At 59.3% G+C, this 15,517-nt stretch overlaps 1 protein-coding gene across 1 annotated transcript in view; it reads right to left on the reverse strand.

Moving 5' to 3' along the window:
• Window positions 1–126: 126 nt before the first annotated feature.
• Window positions 127–15,517, reverse strand: part of ITPK1 (inositol-tetrakisphosphate 1-kinase) — a 140,591-nt gene continuing 125,200 nt past the window's right edge. The window contains exons 7-10 of the mRNA XM_015599755.1: window positions 13,328–13,493; window positions 8,074–8,141; window positions 4,012–4,174; window positions 127–588 (exon numbers count right to left, since the gene is read on the reverse strand). Coding sequence (XP_015455241.1) covers window positions 230–588; window positions 4,012–4,174; window positions 8,074–8,141; window positions 13,328–13,493 — 756 coding nt within the window. The 3' untranslated portion in view covers window positions 127–229. The remainder of the gene's footprint in view (window positions 589–4,011; window positions 4,175–8,073; window positions 8,142–13,327; window positions 13,494–15,517) is intronic.

Raw genomic sequence — 15,517 nt, forward strand, 5'->3', positions numbered from 1 at the left:
AATTAGGCAGGATGTCCCCTTTCCATGAGGCTGGACCACTGGGGTTCTTTTCCTTCTGCCCCCTCCCACCCCTCAACTAGATCATGACGTCGGAAAATCAGGTTAAAGATTAAAAAAAAAAAAGAATCAGACTGTTGGGAATTCTTAGTAGGATGTCACCGTTGGGAGCTGCTCGCCCAGTGGGTGTGCTCCGTGGCCCACGCCGCCCTCTGGGTCCTGGGCTCCGTGGCTACTGGGACGAGGCCTTGGTGGCCAGCGAGGCCACACAATGCTGCTGGAAGCTAGGCGACACAGCGGCAGTGCAGCCGAGTCTCTGGTGGGGCAGCTTGGCGGTGCCGCCTGCACCCACGCCAGCTGTGTCCACCTCCGCCGTCCAGGGCGGGTCCTGGCCCATCATGCTGCTGCAGCAGCCGGGGCTGGCGCTGCACGTCCGCTCACCCGCCAGGCTGTCCGCCTGCTCCGCCAGGAGCCTGCTGTGCCGCAGTGGCGCCGCGGCCCCCGCGGCCGCTGTGGCTGCGCTCTGGCCCTGCAGGACGGTGGCGATGTGGTTCAGGAGGTCTGTGAAGAACTCGCTTACACCCTCGTAGCCTGCAGGGAGGACAGACAGACAGCGCGGGGTGCTCAGCCAGGTGAAGTGGAGATGGGCCCTGGGCATGGGGACAGAGATGGGGACGTGGGGACTAAGGGACCCCCAGACCCAAGGTAGGGGCTTTCGTGATTTACAGAGAAAACTGAGGCTCAGGAGGGCCGACAGAAGTCACGGCCTGGACTCAAAGCAGGGTGCACGCGGCCCCCTGGGGCTGGTGCTTGAATTCGCTGCCCCCAGAGTGTGAGAAGCTGGAGAACTTGCTGATGAGGAACTATCCGCCACACTGCCCGCCTCGGGCGCAGCTTCAGCAGCTCCTTAATCACCTCCCCAACGTGGGACGACGCCATCGAGCAGGGGTGTGGCGTGGCTGGAGGTGGCGGCACCAAAGGCCCACTCCTCACATTCTGAGTCACAAACACCCCTCGCTGCCATGTGGCCCGGCCTCAACTCCTTCATGTGTCCGGGGACGCTCCAGCGGGCACCACCAGGTGGACTGGAATGAGGGTGACGCCTGAGCAACAGCAGCTGCTTCTGGAACCGGAGTCCTCCTGTCCCCCGAGACACCCGCGGGGTACTGCTTGTGCCGCGTGCTCTGAGCACCGAAGCCAAAAGGCAGAAACTGGGCTCCCTGGAGACGAGGCCACCGCACGCTGACGTCCGCTGCCCCTAACGAAGCGGGGGCAGCTCCCCTGGACAGGAGCTGCCGGAGCCCGCCTGGGGCCTGCGCTCCCAGCACGGGCGCAAATCACACATCAGCAGATGAGTCTCCGGGAGCCGCCCACCGAGCAGGGGGAGGCTTTAGGGCAAGGATTCTGCTGACTCCCGAAAACTGTTTCGAAAGCAATGTGATGCAGGGTGGGTGCCCCCACCCGCTGGGATCGATTTGGAGGGATGAGAACCAAGCGCGCCACTGCGAGAATGAGCTCAGGACAGGAAGTGTGTCCCTGGCAAGGACCAGTGTGCCTGCTCTGGGAGGGGCTCCGGGCACCTCCCACGCCCCACTCCCCGCGGCTATGACCTCACCACCAGCACGGGCCTGGTGCTGAGGTGACTGACACCCCCGTACCCCTCAGGACGGGCTTCGCAGCAGCCAGCAGCACACGCCAGTGAGAACGGAGGTTCGGGAATGGGCGGGGCTGCCTCATTTGTTCTGACTCTTATTTGTGGTTTTGAGGGAGCCCAAGGCTGAGAAGGGGAAGGAGAGGTCCCCGCAGGAAAATTAAAATGGGGGAAGTGGGGGGGCATGCGTGGGGCTTCCACGCGCACAGCATCCCCTCACCTACTCTCCTCAGCGCTGTCCCCATGGTATGGATGAAGAAACAAGACAAAGCGAGTTAAGTAACTGGCCTCAAAGACCAAAAAAACACAAACATGCCGCTTGCAACAACATGGATGGACCTCGAAATAATCATACTAAACAAAATAAGCCAGACAGAAAAGGTTGAAAACCACATGATATCACATTTGTGGAATATAAACCTAAAAGCAACAGATAAACAGGACAAACAGAGACTCATGGACGTGGACGATGGGCTAGTGGTTACCAGAAGAGAGAGGGGGAAAATAAAAAAATAAGATGTTAAAAAAAACAAGCCACAAACAAACAAAGCCGTCACCAGGCAGATGTGTGACTGCTGAGCACGAGCATGGAGAGGGTGACAAGGATCCAGGCTGGTGTCCGTCCAGGGTCACAAAGCAGTGGCCCCGCTCACGGAATCCTTACAGCCCCAGGGAGAGGGGCCCTCGGGGCACCCCATTTTACAGATGAGGACACGAACTCCTAAGTGGCAGAGCCAGGACCTGCACCAGGCCCCCTGGTCCCGCCTGTGCCGTGAAGACCATGTGGTGCCAACCAACCCCCCCGCCCCGCCCAGGACTGGGGCTTCTCTCAGTCAGCTGTGGGGCTGGGGGAAGGCCACGGCGACCTGGGCCCCTCGGAGGCCACCAGCAGGTGCGTTGCTGGGTTTCCAGGTAGAGACACGAGCAGGGAGGAGAGTGGAGATCGCGTCAGGCCAACACCAGGGACACAAGCTGGTCCCTCAGCAACCGCCCTGCGGTCCCAGAGGAGGGCTGGCGGGTGCGCTTCCTAGTGTGGCTTGCAGGCCTGGGGCGGACGGGAGGCCGGGGAAGGCCCCTCAGATCTGCTCGCGGTACCCGCAGCTCCATGTCCACCTGGAGACACGGCTGAGAGATGAACTAGCACTGTGAAGACCAGCTCGGGACCAGGCTACGCAAACACCATCTCCTCTGTCTCTGCGAGACGGACACCGCCTCCTCGGGGGCCCCGAGTGTCACGCCTTGCTCTCGGGCCTTCCCTCACCAGCACCCGCCAGGCTCCACACTCCAGGAGGCTTCAGGCCCCTCTGGGCCTCCCTGGGAGAAGCCGCCATCCCTGCGGGCTCACAGTGACTGTCCCTCCTCTGAATGCCCAGGACGCCCTCATGGGGGCGGGGATGGGGGACACACGGACAGGCTCCTTCCCTCCTTGCTGCTTGGCTCGGATGTCGCCGCCTCGTGCAGGATCCCCAAGCACCCCCATTCTCCCTCTTGAGGGCAAGGCCCCGAAAGCTGTGCTCATGCTGCATCCCGGTCCCTGGGCCCTTGATAAACGTCAACTGAATGACTGAAGGAGCCAGCGGCTCCTCTGAGACCTGACTTCCTTGGCTGCGAGCTGTGCTGCTGGCTGGGCCTGACTTGCATGCTCTCCGAGGCGTATGGGGAGGGGGGTGGGGGACCGGACACGTGACACACGCGTCCAGCATCCGGCCCACGGCCTCATGCGGCACAAATGCCCCCTGTGCGTGAGGGCTTCCTCACACCCTGCAAACACCCGCCGAGCACCTCCCACAGGGTGGTGTCTCCCACTGAGCCCCTCGCTGAGGCGAGATCTGAGGGGCACTCGGCAGAGCCGGGTCATGCTAGCAGACCATAAGGGCCCAGCATGTGCTTCTGCCAGCTCAGAGCTCCAGGAGACAACAGGAGGCAGGCGCCCAGCCCCAGAGAGCACTGTGGCTCAAGGTGGGAAGGAGGACAGCCCTGCCACCAGCCTGCAGTGTGGCCTGGGTATTTTCTCTGAGGGCCTCGGTACCCAACATGTAACCTGTGGGGTTGTATGCTCTCCAGCATCCTTTCAGCTCTTCAAATCTACGAGGGCCCAGGGGTCGGCTGAGATTTGGCTAATGAGGGCCAATGCTGATGGCACAGGGTCAGGCAAGGCAGGTGGAAGGACGCGTGTGTGGAGCGGGCCTACTGTGCACACTCCCTGGCGGGGTGCACGGACTCCTTCGCTCCCCCAACACCCTGTAACACCATTCGCAGGTAGGGCTCAGGCTTAGTGGGGGCTGTATCTACACCAGGCCCCCGAAAAACGAGGGATGAAACCTGCCTGTCACCCACCCAGGACGCCGGTCCCCACGGCTCACCTGGGAAGGCATTGATGTCGATGACGGCGTGCTGCCCCGTCTGGTTGTTGATGATGATGTCGATGCCGAAGAGTGACACGCCCAGCGCCTGCCGCAGGGCCTGGGACAGCCCCCGGATGACCTCGTCGCTTGGCCGCTCGAACACGCCCTCAATCTTGTCCAGCTGCCGACACACGACGCGCACACGGGACTCAGGCCGCGGGTGGGGAGGCGCAAGCCACACCACAGAGACCCCCGGCGAGGTGCCCCAAGGCTGGGCCTCACCCCCAGGCAGCACAGAGCCACCGTGGCCGGCCACTCCTCAAGTCCTGCTGCCTGGGCAGGCCCGTGGTGGACAGTGCCCAATACCTCTCGAGTCCACCTGCAAGGTGGATGTCATTGCATTGTACACAGGGACGCAGATGCTCAGAGAGGGTCAGGGGCTGGTCCAGGGCCACACAGCACAAAAGTTCAAGGCGGGATTCGTAGCAGGTTTGTTAGCCTCTAAAGCTCAACCATCTTGGCAGGGAGAAAGGAGATGGGGTGTCATGGACCAGGAAGACTGCGGGGCAGGGAGCACGAGCTGGGCCTCGAAGGTGGGACAGAGAAGGAGGAGAGTCACCTGCTGAGGGTGAAGTGGATACAAAGGCACAGGGGCAAGAACCCGCAGGAGAGCTGGGAGCCCGTGGAGCAGTCAGGGCAGAGGTGGGTATGGGGGGCGGGGGGTGGGGGGCTGTCGTCAGCATCGCTGCACTGGCCCACCATCGCCAGAGCCTCCGGGCCGTGAAGCGGGGGGTTCCGTGGAACAGCCATCGTGTGCTGCCCAGTCCCGGAGGAGCACAGGGCTCCCGGGTGGGGCTCACGAACCTCCCCTTCCCAACAAAGGGTGGACTGCGGTGTTTCCACACTAACTCGCACCCCACACAAACGTGACTCCCCAAAGAGGCCTCCCTGCTGCTCCCGCCAGACTCCTGGTCTGAGTTCAGCCTCCAGTGACGCCTCCGTGGGGCTCGTGTGTGGTCCCCTAAACTCCCCTCCCACACTGTGCATCCTGTTTCAGCATCACAGCTGGCCTAGGACAGGTGCTCACGTCTTCGTGGGCTCAAGTGCGGCCCTTGGCCAGGGCCTGCAGGGAAGTAAGTGGAAGGTTGCACTGGGAAGGATCTGGAGTCAGAGGAACTTGGGTTCGAATCCTGACGGTGACTTCCTAGCTTTCAGGTCTTAGAGAAAAGTGCTCTGCCTCTCTGTGCCTCAGTTTGCTCATCTGCGAAATGGCGCCGATGGGGCTTCCATCCCACAGTGCTGGGAAGGACCATGAAGCCACTGACGTGGTGGGGACAGCACCGCGCTGCCACCGTCCGCCAGAACAGGTGCACGGCAGTCCTGGCGGGCCGTACGGGCTCAGGGGCCGGCGGGGAAGAAGGGCAGCCGACCCATCAGACACAAAATTACAGCTGGGTGAAAAGTTAAACTGGGAATTACCACATGACCCAGCAATTCCACTCGTAAGTATATATCCCCAAAAGAAGTGAAAATAGCCGCGTGTAGGCCAAAGTCCCCAGGAGCGCTATTCACCAAAAGGCAAAAATGATCCAAACACCTATCGACGGAGGAACAGAGAAACAGACTGCCGTGCACACCACGGAACGTCATTCGGCCACACAGAGCTACAGCGCGGATGAATCTTGAGAACATCAGGCAAAGTGAAAAACCCAGGTACAACGGGTCATGCATCATATACTTCTGCTCACATCAAAGTTCCAGAAGAGAGAACGCCACAGAGACAGAAGCAGATTACTGGTCACCGGGGGCTGAAGGGAAGCGGGCTCTGGGGGGACTGACTGCTGGATGGGGGCGGGGTTTCCTTCTGGGCGACGAAAACGCGGCAGAACCAGACAGAGGTGGTGACTGCACGACGTGGTGGCTGTGCTCGGTGCTACTGCACCGTCCGCTTTCAAACGGCTAACTCTAGGCTGTGTGAGTTTCACCTCAATTTTTTTAAAAAGAGTGAGGCTGGGTCGAGGGCTGGGGGCAGAGCCCTGGGCCTCAAGGGCAAACATCCCTAATCCCAGCACCGGAAGCTGCAACACCAGTGGCGACCACCTTCCAAAGCCCTGCAACGCAGGGGCCCCTCTCCTGAGCAGCCTCCGCGCGCCGCCGTGAACGGCCCCCGCCAGCTCTGAACATCAGGCGGGGCGGGGTGGGGCTCCTCAGGCTCATACCCCACTGCCTCAGCTCCTTGTGGGGAATACGTTCTAAGGGGCGATGCCAGTCTGGTGTGACAGGCACTCGTCACATAGCACCTGCCGTCTCTGGGTCACTCCTGCCAGTGAGTGGTCAGAGGCTCAGCCCAACACGGCAGCTCGACCACTGGTCCTGCGGTCCAGGTCCCTCCCCAGGTCCGGGAGACCCAGGGGGACTCGGCGCTGCCCGCTGCATGCTCTAAGCCACAGGGCCCCTGTCTGGGTCTTGTTTTCTCACCCCAGTAAGTGGGGCGACATAGACACGCCATCGTGGGGCTGTGCTGAGGACCCAGGAAGCTAACATTTAAGGCTCGCAGGGCAGGCGTGGCCGCGAGGGGGCTCTGGTCGCCACGCTAGGACCAGGTCTGGTGGCACGCTGTCTGTTAAAGCGCTTTCTCGGTTTGGCTAAGGAATCTCAGCCCTTTGACAGTCTGGAACCCAACAGCCATCCTAGGACAAGGCAAAGGCACGGAAACCCTGCCCGCAGGCACAAACAGAAAGGGGACAAGGACATTCTCCCGGTGGCCAGGGAGGAAGTGAGCCATGTTCGAGTGATCGCCTGTCACGGCCGATACTGCCAGCACGCTGCGACTTGTCCTAGTAACTCCTGGAGTCCCGCAACCACCAGCGGGCGGGATGGAGACCCCGAGGCCCAGGGAGGCAACGCTGTGGAGTTGGGTCTGACCCCAGTCTCGTCGGTGTCCACGCCCCAACCTAACCAGTACCCTGTCCCGGTGTTTGGGGCCTGCGAGCTGGGTCCACCTTCGGAACATCCAGCTGGGGTGGGAGACAGACCTAGGAATAAGAGGGACCTCCAGTGGGCAGCAGGATGGTAAGGGGCATGTCTGGAACGGAGCTGGCTGTGCCAGGCTGGCCTGCGGGTGCGCAGAAGGAGCTTATGTCCTAAATGAAGGGGACAGCTGACTACATTTCCTTTTTCTATTTCTGTCAGCCCTGGTGGGTTCCTGAACAACTCATGAGCTAGGGGAGGGAGCGAAGGCCAGCCCCACAGGGGGAGGAAAGGCTCCAAGAGTGTCCCTAGGCTGACTCCCATTTTACAGGAAAAAAGGCTGGCCTGCAGGTGCGCAGAAGGAGCTTATGTCCTAAATGAAGGGGATAGCTGACTGCATTTCCTTTTTCTATTTCTGTCAGCCCTGGTGGGTTCCTGAACAACTCATGAGCTAGGGGAGGGAGCGAAGGCCAGCCCCACAGGGGGAGGAAAGGCTCCAAGAGTGTCCCTAGGCTGACTCCCATTTTACAGGAAAAAAAAAAAAAAAACAGGCCAAATGGCAGACAAATGATTATCCAAGAAGGTCACTTTCAGGTGGGACATCGGGCATCCAGGAGGGAGCCTGACACACTGGGGAGCAGCGAACGCCCAATGACTAGCTGCCCTGACCCCACCGCCTGCGCAAACCACCCCGGCACCCGCGGAAGTAACGGCAGGCTCTTAACAAACACTTACGAGACCCACAGGGGCAGGAGAGAAAAAGGAAAGATAAGAAGGTGTCACCTCCAACCCCTCTATTTTAATGTCAGTAGAAGCAGGTCATCGAATGCCTCCTGATTGGAGGGACGTCCTCATGCTGGGGGAGGAGCTGGAAAATCTCCCATCCGGAGTAACCCAGTGGTGAGCGGGTGTGGCCATGACGGTCATTGGCATGAAGGCCCGAAGCCAGCAAGGACGAGGGGCCTTTGGAACCTCGCCTGACCCTTAGCACTGGGGCCAAGGTCCCTCCCTCCCACCCTGCCCCGTTGGAGAGCTCGGCCCTCACAGCTGACAGCCGACAGCAGCCCAATGCCAGGCCCACACCGGGCCACCATGGCGGGAGGGACGTACCTCAGTCAGGACCGATGACGACTCTGGCTTGGACACGTTGTGGCTGTTGAAGAAGATGGACTCACGGTCTGAAAAAGCAAACGTGGAGAAGCCAGTTAGAAGCTCCACAAACGGATGGCAACTCCACTGCCCGACACCAGGGGGCAGCACCACCCTGGCCACGGCCTATGGCGGCCACAATGGCCTTAGGCTCAGAGTCCAGCAGCAGCCACCTGGAGCCCCAGCAAGCCGGACACCTCCCCCGCAAGGAGACACCACACCTCGGACAGACATATGACCAGTCAGGACTCTTGCTTCAATTCTCCTCCTCACGTTAAGACAACTGACTTAATGAACCTACCTGACAACTGACTTAATGAACCTACCTGTGCCACCATCTCACAGTGTCAGACCTGGTTTTCCCCAGCACCGAAGGCTCCGTGCCCAAAGTGCGTCTAGTGTTTCTCACGGACACGGCATAAGAAAGGAGGCTGGAGTGTGTGACTAAGTGAGCCGGAAATGCTGTGGACCCAGATATCAAAAACCTGGGGTGAGGAGGTCCCGTAATTCCGTTTAACCCAGCCCTTCCCAACCCCTCCCAGCGTCTGCCCAAGGACCGCTTTTCAGGGCAGTGCTTGAGAAGTGGCCAGGCTGCCACTTGGCACGTGAGTATCTGAGATATAAGGGTTCTGCTATTTTCTAACTATTTAGGGGAAACTAGGAAATCAGAACGTGCGCCTCCACAGGAGACATTCGAGAAGGCACACAGGATGATCTGTTTGGCTTTGGAAGCCGGCACGGCCCCCTCAAGTGCTCACCTCCTCCTATGCCATACTCCCAGAGCTGTGCCCACCTCTACCGCACCCCATGGGGGCATCCAGAGAGGCAGACCGAACCCAAGCATAATGGGAGCAATGAGCAGGTAGCATGTTTTACTCGTCCCTTGGAGAGGAAAAAAGGTCGGTCAGCTGGTAGGAAACACGTTCTTCTGCACTTGGAAGTGTGGACACGTGAATGCAAGAATCGCGAAACCACGAGCCTCAGGCCGGACGCCAGAAAAGGCTGCCTATCACCACCCGACACCCCACAAGCATGGCACTAGCCATGAGACCCCCGTGCCCCACCACACACTGCTCATCCCTGGGATCTGGGCCCCTGAGCACAGGACAGAACAGGCCCTGGCTGGGCACCACTCTGCGCCGGGGACCGGGCCAGGCGGGCAATGCCCTGGCTGCCTGCGACCCCCACCGGCTCCGGGATGCAGCGACGCAAGGGTCATGCACAAGGAGGTGGCCTGGGTGGAGGCCGAGCAGGCAGGCGCTGAGATGTACCTGGCGTCCTTCCCGCCTGCGGGCCACACAGGCCCCTCGCTGCCCCGGAGTGCCCGAAAGTCCTCCCGCCGCTCCGACCAGAGCCGGTCCAGACGGGGGGAGCAAGAGACGGTCCCGGGGAGGAGCCTGGGGAAAATAAACACCCTGCAGGACTTGTGCCAAGCAGCTCCACAGACCTCTACTCCTGGGAGCCAGCAGCCAAGAAGAGTGAGCCTGGGGGGTGGCAAGCCCCCCGGGCCAGAGGCTGGAGCAGGGCTCAAGCTGCTGGGATGGGCATTCTGGCCTTTTGCAGGCACTGCCCCTTCTCATCCAGTACCAGCCTGGCCCAGCCCCACTGAGCTCAGGGCACCACCCGCCCACCCCACCGGTGCCCAAGGGCAGTGCCCAGGGAGGCAGAGCAGACCTGGGGGAAGGGCCACCCAGCAGGGAGACACGAGTTCAGGGAGGCTGGAGAGCCTGCAGGAGCCACGAGGAGACACCGTGGGTGCTTAGCTACACCAGTCAGGGAAGGAAGTGAGCACTCAGAGGGCCCATCTGGTGCCCGCTGAACTGGACAGACCATGTCACCCAACAGCTTCTCGTGGCAAGATCAATCCAAAGTGTGGCCCATTTCAAAGGGGACTCATTGCTCCTCCTGACGGACGCTAACCTGGGGCTCTGGCCAGGCCAGCAGAGCCGCCCTCTGTGCAGACCTTCCCCATGTGCAGCCTGAGCAGGGGCCGGAGGGAACGGGAATGGCTGGGAACCGCTAACCCAGGAGACGCAGGAAGCCGCGATGGCTCAGGAGGAGTCAGAGTGACCCTTGGCACCAGCTCCTTGGGCAGCACTAAGATAACCCTCTGAAGTCCCTCTGAAGATGGGCCTGGCCAGGTCTTAGCTCTCTGATTGCAGAATCACCCTGGATTTGGAGGGCCCCGTCCACTCTCTGTTCCCAGACTAGTCCCAAGACACATCAGGCCCAAGCCCAGGTGAAGGGCCATCACCACCTCCCTGCAGGGGAGGGAGGGAGGGCAATGAGAGAAAAACTGGTGTTCTTGCCCAAATTTACGGATGAAAAAAAACAGGTTCAAAATAAGAAGAGTAAATGACAAGATTAGCCTCGAAGCCCCCAGTAACTCAATGGTGCAGCCATGAGCTACGGCCACAATTTCTTCAGTCTCCTTTGCTTAATCTTCACGTCTCTCTCTGGGGTAGGGGGTGGTCACAGTGCTGCAGATGGTGGCCCAGGTCCAATTCCCATACACGTATCACCTCTGCAGTGGGACCTCTCACCCAGCGATGTCTGAGGACCCATGCATCTTGTGCCACAATCCTTTTATCATTTTTTCCCTGGGGTGCGGTTTCTCCCACTAAAATATATGTTCACGAGGGTGAGAGCGATATGGCTGAGCATCAAACCTCAGCAGCTCTAGATGAGAGAGCAGCAAACTACAGATTGCAGGCCAAATCTGGCCTGCCACCTGTGTTTATAAATAAAGTTTTATTGGAACACGGCCCTGCCCATTCATTTATAGCGTCTACAGTGCTTTCATGCCACAACGGTGGCATCAAATAACTGACGGACCTGGAAATATGTACCATCTGGCCTTTTGCAGGGAAAGCCTGCTGACTCTGCTCTGTGCGGTAAGTGGCACCGTTCTTTTATACACCCTCAAGAAAAAGGCCCAGGATGGAGAGTATAATCAAGGAGCTGTGTCTTCAGAGTAAAGGAGACAAGAAATAACACCACTGCACAAGGAGGAGCAGAGAAACGTGCTTGACCCTGGCAATGGATGGAGAGAAGGGAGCGGTCTCCCCAAGACTGTGAACCACAGGCAGAGAATCCAAGTGTTCCCCGTGGCTGTCAGAGGCCAACGTCAACCCCTCCATGAGAACGTGACTTCAGTTCCAGCAGAGGCAGCTGCAAGATGCCACTGGCTGTGGGACACATCTGACTTCAGGAGTGATAACACGAAGAACACAGCAGCCGTGGAGGAAGGCCGGTGTCCTCTCCACCCCAGGACCAGAAGAATCCCACTCAAGAAGACCGTAACTGCCGGCATCACAGGGGACGCCAGGGGCCGCCACCCTGCGCAGCGGGGACGAGAAGGCCGGGGTGGGGGCAGGGAAGGAGGCCCAAAGCCCACGCCAGCCCCCTGGATGACGCCCTGAAGCACCTTTGGGGATGGACAATAAACATGCTGGAAGTTACTCAGCTTGCCCGAGCACGACAAACATTTCTCCGTCAGCTCAGTGTGTTTATCCTCACTCAGCCCGGCCCGGGTCTGCATTTCACGGCAAACTGGTGACCTGGAAATGGCCCCGGGAAGACTCACAAGACACGGAACCCTCATCCTCGGACACACGACACACGACACAGAGCCCAGCCCGGCCAGAAACTGGCCCAGCGCTTTGCAGCTGGGAGAAAGAGGAGGAAAAAAGTGATACTTTTTGTGTAGAAAGGAAGGAAATTGTGGTAAATTCCTTTAAAAGATGAAGTAAATTTTTTTGTAAAAAAAAAGTATAAAAAAGGAGACTACACAAGGTAAAGCTACTCTTAATCTAATACATTTCCTAAAGATTTAAAGCACATGTTCTTTTAAAAATAAGAAAAAAAATACAGAGGATTAAAAAAAACACCAACAGCCTCTTCTGGCCCACAATTTATGAGAACGTCTCTTGCCTGTATATAGTCAGGTACAAAAGAAGTTCTGTGTCCCTCACCCCCAGGTCGACCCAGTGGGCGGGGGGCTGGGACCGGGGTGAGGAGGGGATGTCACAAACTCCGACAACAGCCTCTCTGGGAAGGGACGGGAAGACAGACACGCATGTCCAGTGTCTGCTCTCAGTGCTGCCACTGGGAAGATGATAGTGGCCTGAAGCCGCGAGGAGCGGATGGTGACAGGCGGTCCCAGCAGGGGGATTTTAGGAAGACACGTCTCTCCGCTCAGATGGAGCTGACGTGGCCTGGGTGTCCCATCCCGTGACAGGGTTTCCCCCGCACAGCTCAGTGCACGGGGGCCGGAGCGAACCACTCCGGGGACACCCACCACCTCCAACGGGCCTCTTGGGGAGACATGCTTATTCCACAGACGCCACCACTGTTCCGAAGGTTTCTGGAACCTGCTTTGGAGACGCCTTTTAGAACCACTCGGACATTCTTTTTTTTGAGCAGCCCCCATACCAGCAAATCCTCATCTCGGTGTGTTTCTGAATTGGTCATCAGGTGTCAGATGAGAGGCTGAAGAAAGCTTAGTTTGCGGAGCCACCAGCCTCCCAAGAGGACCCCTCAGATGCCCCAACTGACAACAGCATCCTGCAAACACCATCACCGTGTGACGTCGGAGGGACGCTGAGGACCATGACCCACTGATCCAAAACACACTCACGGACATGGCCCTCGCCGCTGTGAGGGGCACACCAGGGGTGATTATGCCCACTTCTGGCCTGCCCAAGGTCCCACGGCTAGGAAGCCCTGTAGCCTGCGTGCTGGCCTGCGTGCTGACTTTTAATGGATCATGCATTCGTCACCTCAAGGCTGCCGAAGCAACCAGCAAAACTCCGTGTTCCCCCATTCGGAAAAGGGAGACGTGACGAGGCAGCCAGTGCTCTGGCTTTCAAAACACAAAGGGCCCTCCCTCCCTTGCTTCCTTGAAGGGTCGACCATCCATTCTGGTGTATTACTCCCGAGTCCCATTGCACAGGGCCCTGGGAAGAGATCTGGGTGCAGAGAACTTTCAGGGGCTTCCCAGAGCTGATGGTGTTTCAGGTGGATGGAACCCCTAACAATGAATGGGATTTTCATTCATTCTCCGACACCTCTTTATGTACTATACACAATTCTGTCAACCTTCGGGTCATAGCTTCTCCCTCCAGAGACAACACGGCGGGGGCAGGGGTTAGTGCTGCGTCCCAGTCAGGCCCCTGGGCTTGGGGCGGCCTGAGACGGTGCTAGCTCTGGTTACCTGATGTGCCTGCAGAGAAGTTCTTGAGCGAGGGCCGCTGGACCACCGTGTAGGATTCCCCGACCACGAACACCTTGTACAGGACGGCATTGTGGTTGATGAAATTCTGGACCACGCAGGGCGGCTGGATGGCGTTCAGGCCCTCCTGGTTGAACACGATGGCCATCTGGGGAGACAGGGGACGAGTCCACTGTCAGCCCACCGTGCCACCAGCCTCAGACAGAGCGGTGCATCACCTGTCCCTGCCACCAAGGCCCATCCCTGGCCCTGCGGCATGAGGACTCCCCCAGACGGGTCTCAAGGAGGCGCGAGTGGAGTGGGACCGAGAAGAACACGAGGGGCCACTTCACACCTGCGATGGGGGTGGGCGATCCTGCACCGTCGGGCGCACCACGTAGGCTGCGCTGGCTCTGCACCCGTAACATCGCTGTTCACACTGCAGTCCAGGCAGTGGGATCCTCAGATGCGCACTACTCAACCCTCAGGGCACCCTCGGAGGCTCTTCCACAAAGACCCAGGAGGGGGAGGTAGGAAGCAGAAGACCAGGACCGGGAGCTGGGAGGCCTGGGGTCGGAGCCTGTATAATGACGAGGGCTGCCTCCTGTTGAGCACTCACGACAGGCCAGGCCCTGTTCTAACCACTTCACGTGAGTCACCTGGTGTCCTCACAGTCCACCCGAGGTGGGCACTGCTATCGTGCCCCTTTTACAGATGAGGAAACCGAGGCCCAGAGCAGCTCAGTGGTTTGCTGAAAAGTGACAGAGCCTGGAATGGGACTGGGTCTGGTCTGCCCAGCGTGCAGCTCTGCCCTCTGACATGCTGGCTGGGCCTCAGCGACGCCTGAGAAATGGGCACACGCTGCTCTCGGTCCCTGACGAGAGGGTCTGGTCGGAGACTGAGGTATGAGGGCACAGGGACAGCTGGAGAAAACCTCTCCGCTGTGGCTAAAGCTGGGTCTGCCAGGGGTGCACTCGAGCCAGCCAACAGCCCTGGGCCACAGCTAATCCCCCCGCACACAGGCCCCAGGAAGGAGCCACCAGATGCCTGGGGCTGCTCGGAGGGGACAGCAAGGCCTGGGCAGCTGGCTGCCTGCGCCGGCTGCCACCCCTCACATCACCGTCACAGAGTGCCGCCACCCCTCACATCACTGTCACAGAGTGCCGCCACCCCAACGTGCCTGGAAGATCGGCTGGACAGAGCGGAAGTAAAGGCCCAGGCTGCACGGGAAAGAAAAGGTGTGAGGATCTTCCCTGCATTGAATGTCTCCTGAGAGTAAGAGATGCTAAGAGCCAGTCGTAGGTTCGAGGCTCAGCTCCAGCCTCACTGAACAAATGCGGGCAGGGACTTGCCCCGTTTAAGCTCCACTCTCCTCACCTGTAAAGTAGCATCAGCCACCGTGGGGTGGCTTCAGGGTCTGAGTTTTGGCTCGCTAGATTAAAAAAGGGTCGGGGGACAGTCCACTGTGGAACAAACCAGTGTGCCTGCACCGGCTTACAAACAAAACAGGAAACAAGCATGCTGTGAAAAAACCACCACGTGCACAGGGGAGTCCTCCAGAGGTTGAGAGTAAGTATACAACCGGGGGGTCCTCCCCAGGCACCCCTGAATAGGTGAGGAGCCTGGCTCCCCAGCTCCCAGGCTCATGCTGTGGAGGGCCCCCCAAGAGAGGGTGCCCCTCTGATGCTAACAGCCTCCCAGGAGGCAGGCACCCACAGAGCACGCAAGCCCCCCGGGAGTCCCTAGCACTCCAGATCCCGCCCCCCCCAACACCAGGAGGAGAGAGACCCTCCCTGAAACAGGACACTGGGTGGGGGCAGGGGGCGAGGGGCACATGTGCACATCTTAGAGCCATACTTCGGGGTGAAGTAGCCTCCCCTGAAGGCACTGGCCCTATACCTGAGAGTTGAGACTGACCCCAAGGATCCAGAACCTGAATCCAGAACCACCCTGCTTCTGCGATGACCCAGCAGGCGTAGCAAACACTTCCTATGCCAGGGCAGCACATGCAGCGACTGTGTTATCTTTCACGACCACCATCGTGTCCCCAGTTACAAGTGCGGGGCAGATACTCAGAGAGGCTGAGTAATCTGCCCAAAGTTACCCAGATGACAGGGCAGAGTCTGGTCCCGGGTCCCTGTGATTTCTAAGTTCCTATGTAGATGGCAGAAGCAGCTCCCTCCCCGAAGGCCA

This window comes from Pteropus alecto, unplaced genomic scaffold, assembly GCF_000325575.1.
Source record: "Pteropus alecto unplaced genomic scaffold, ASM32557v1 scaffold8, whole genome shotgun sequence".
Lineage (NCBI taxonomy): Eukaryota > Metazoa > Chordata > Mammalia > Chiroptera > Pteropodidae > Pteropus > Pteropus alecto.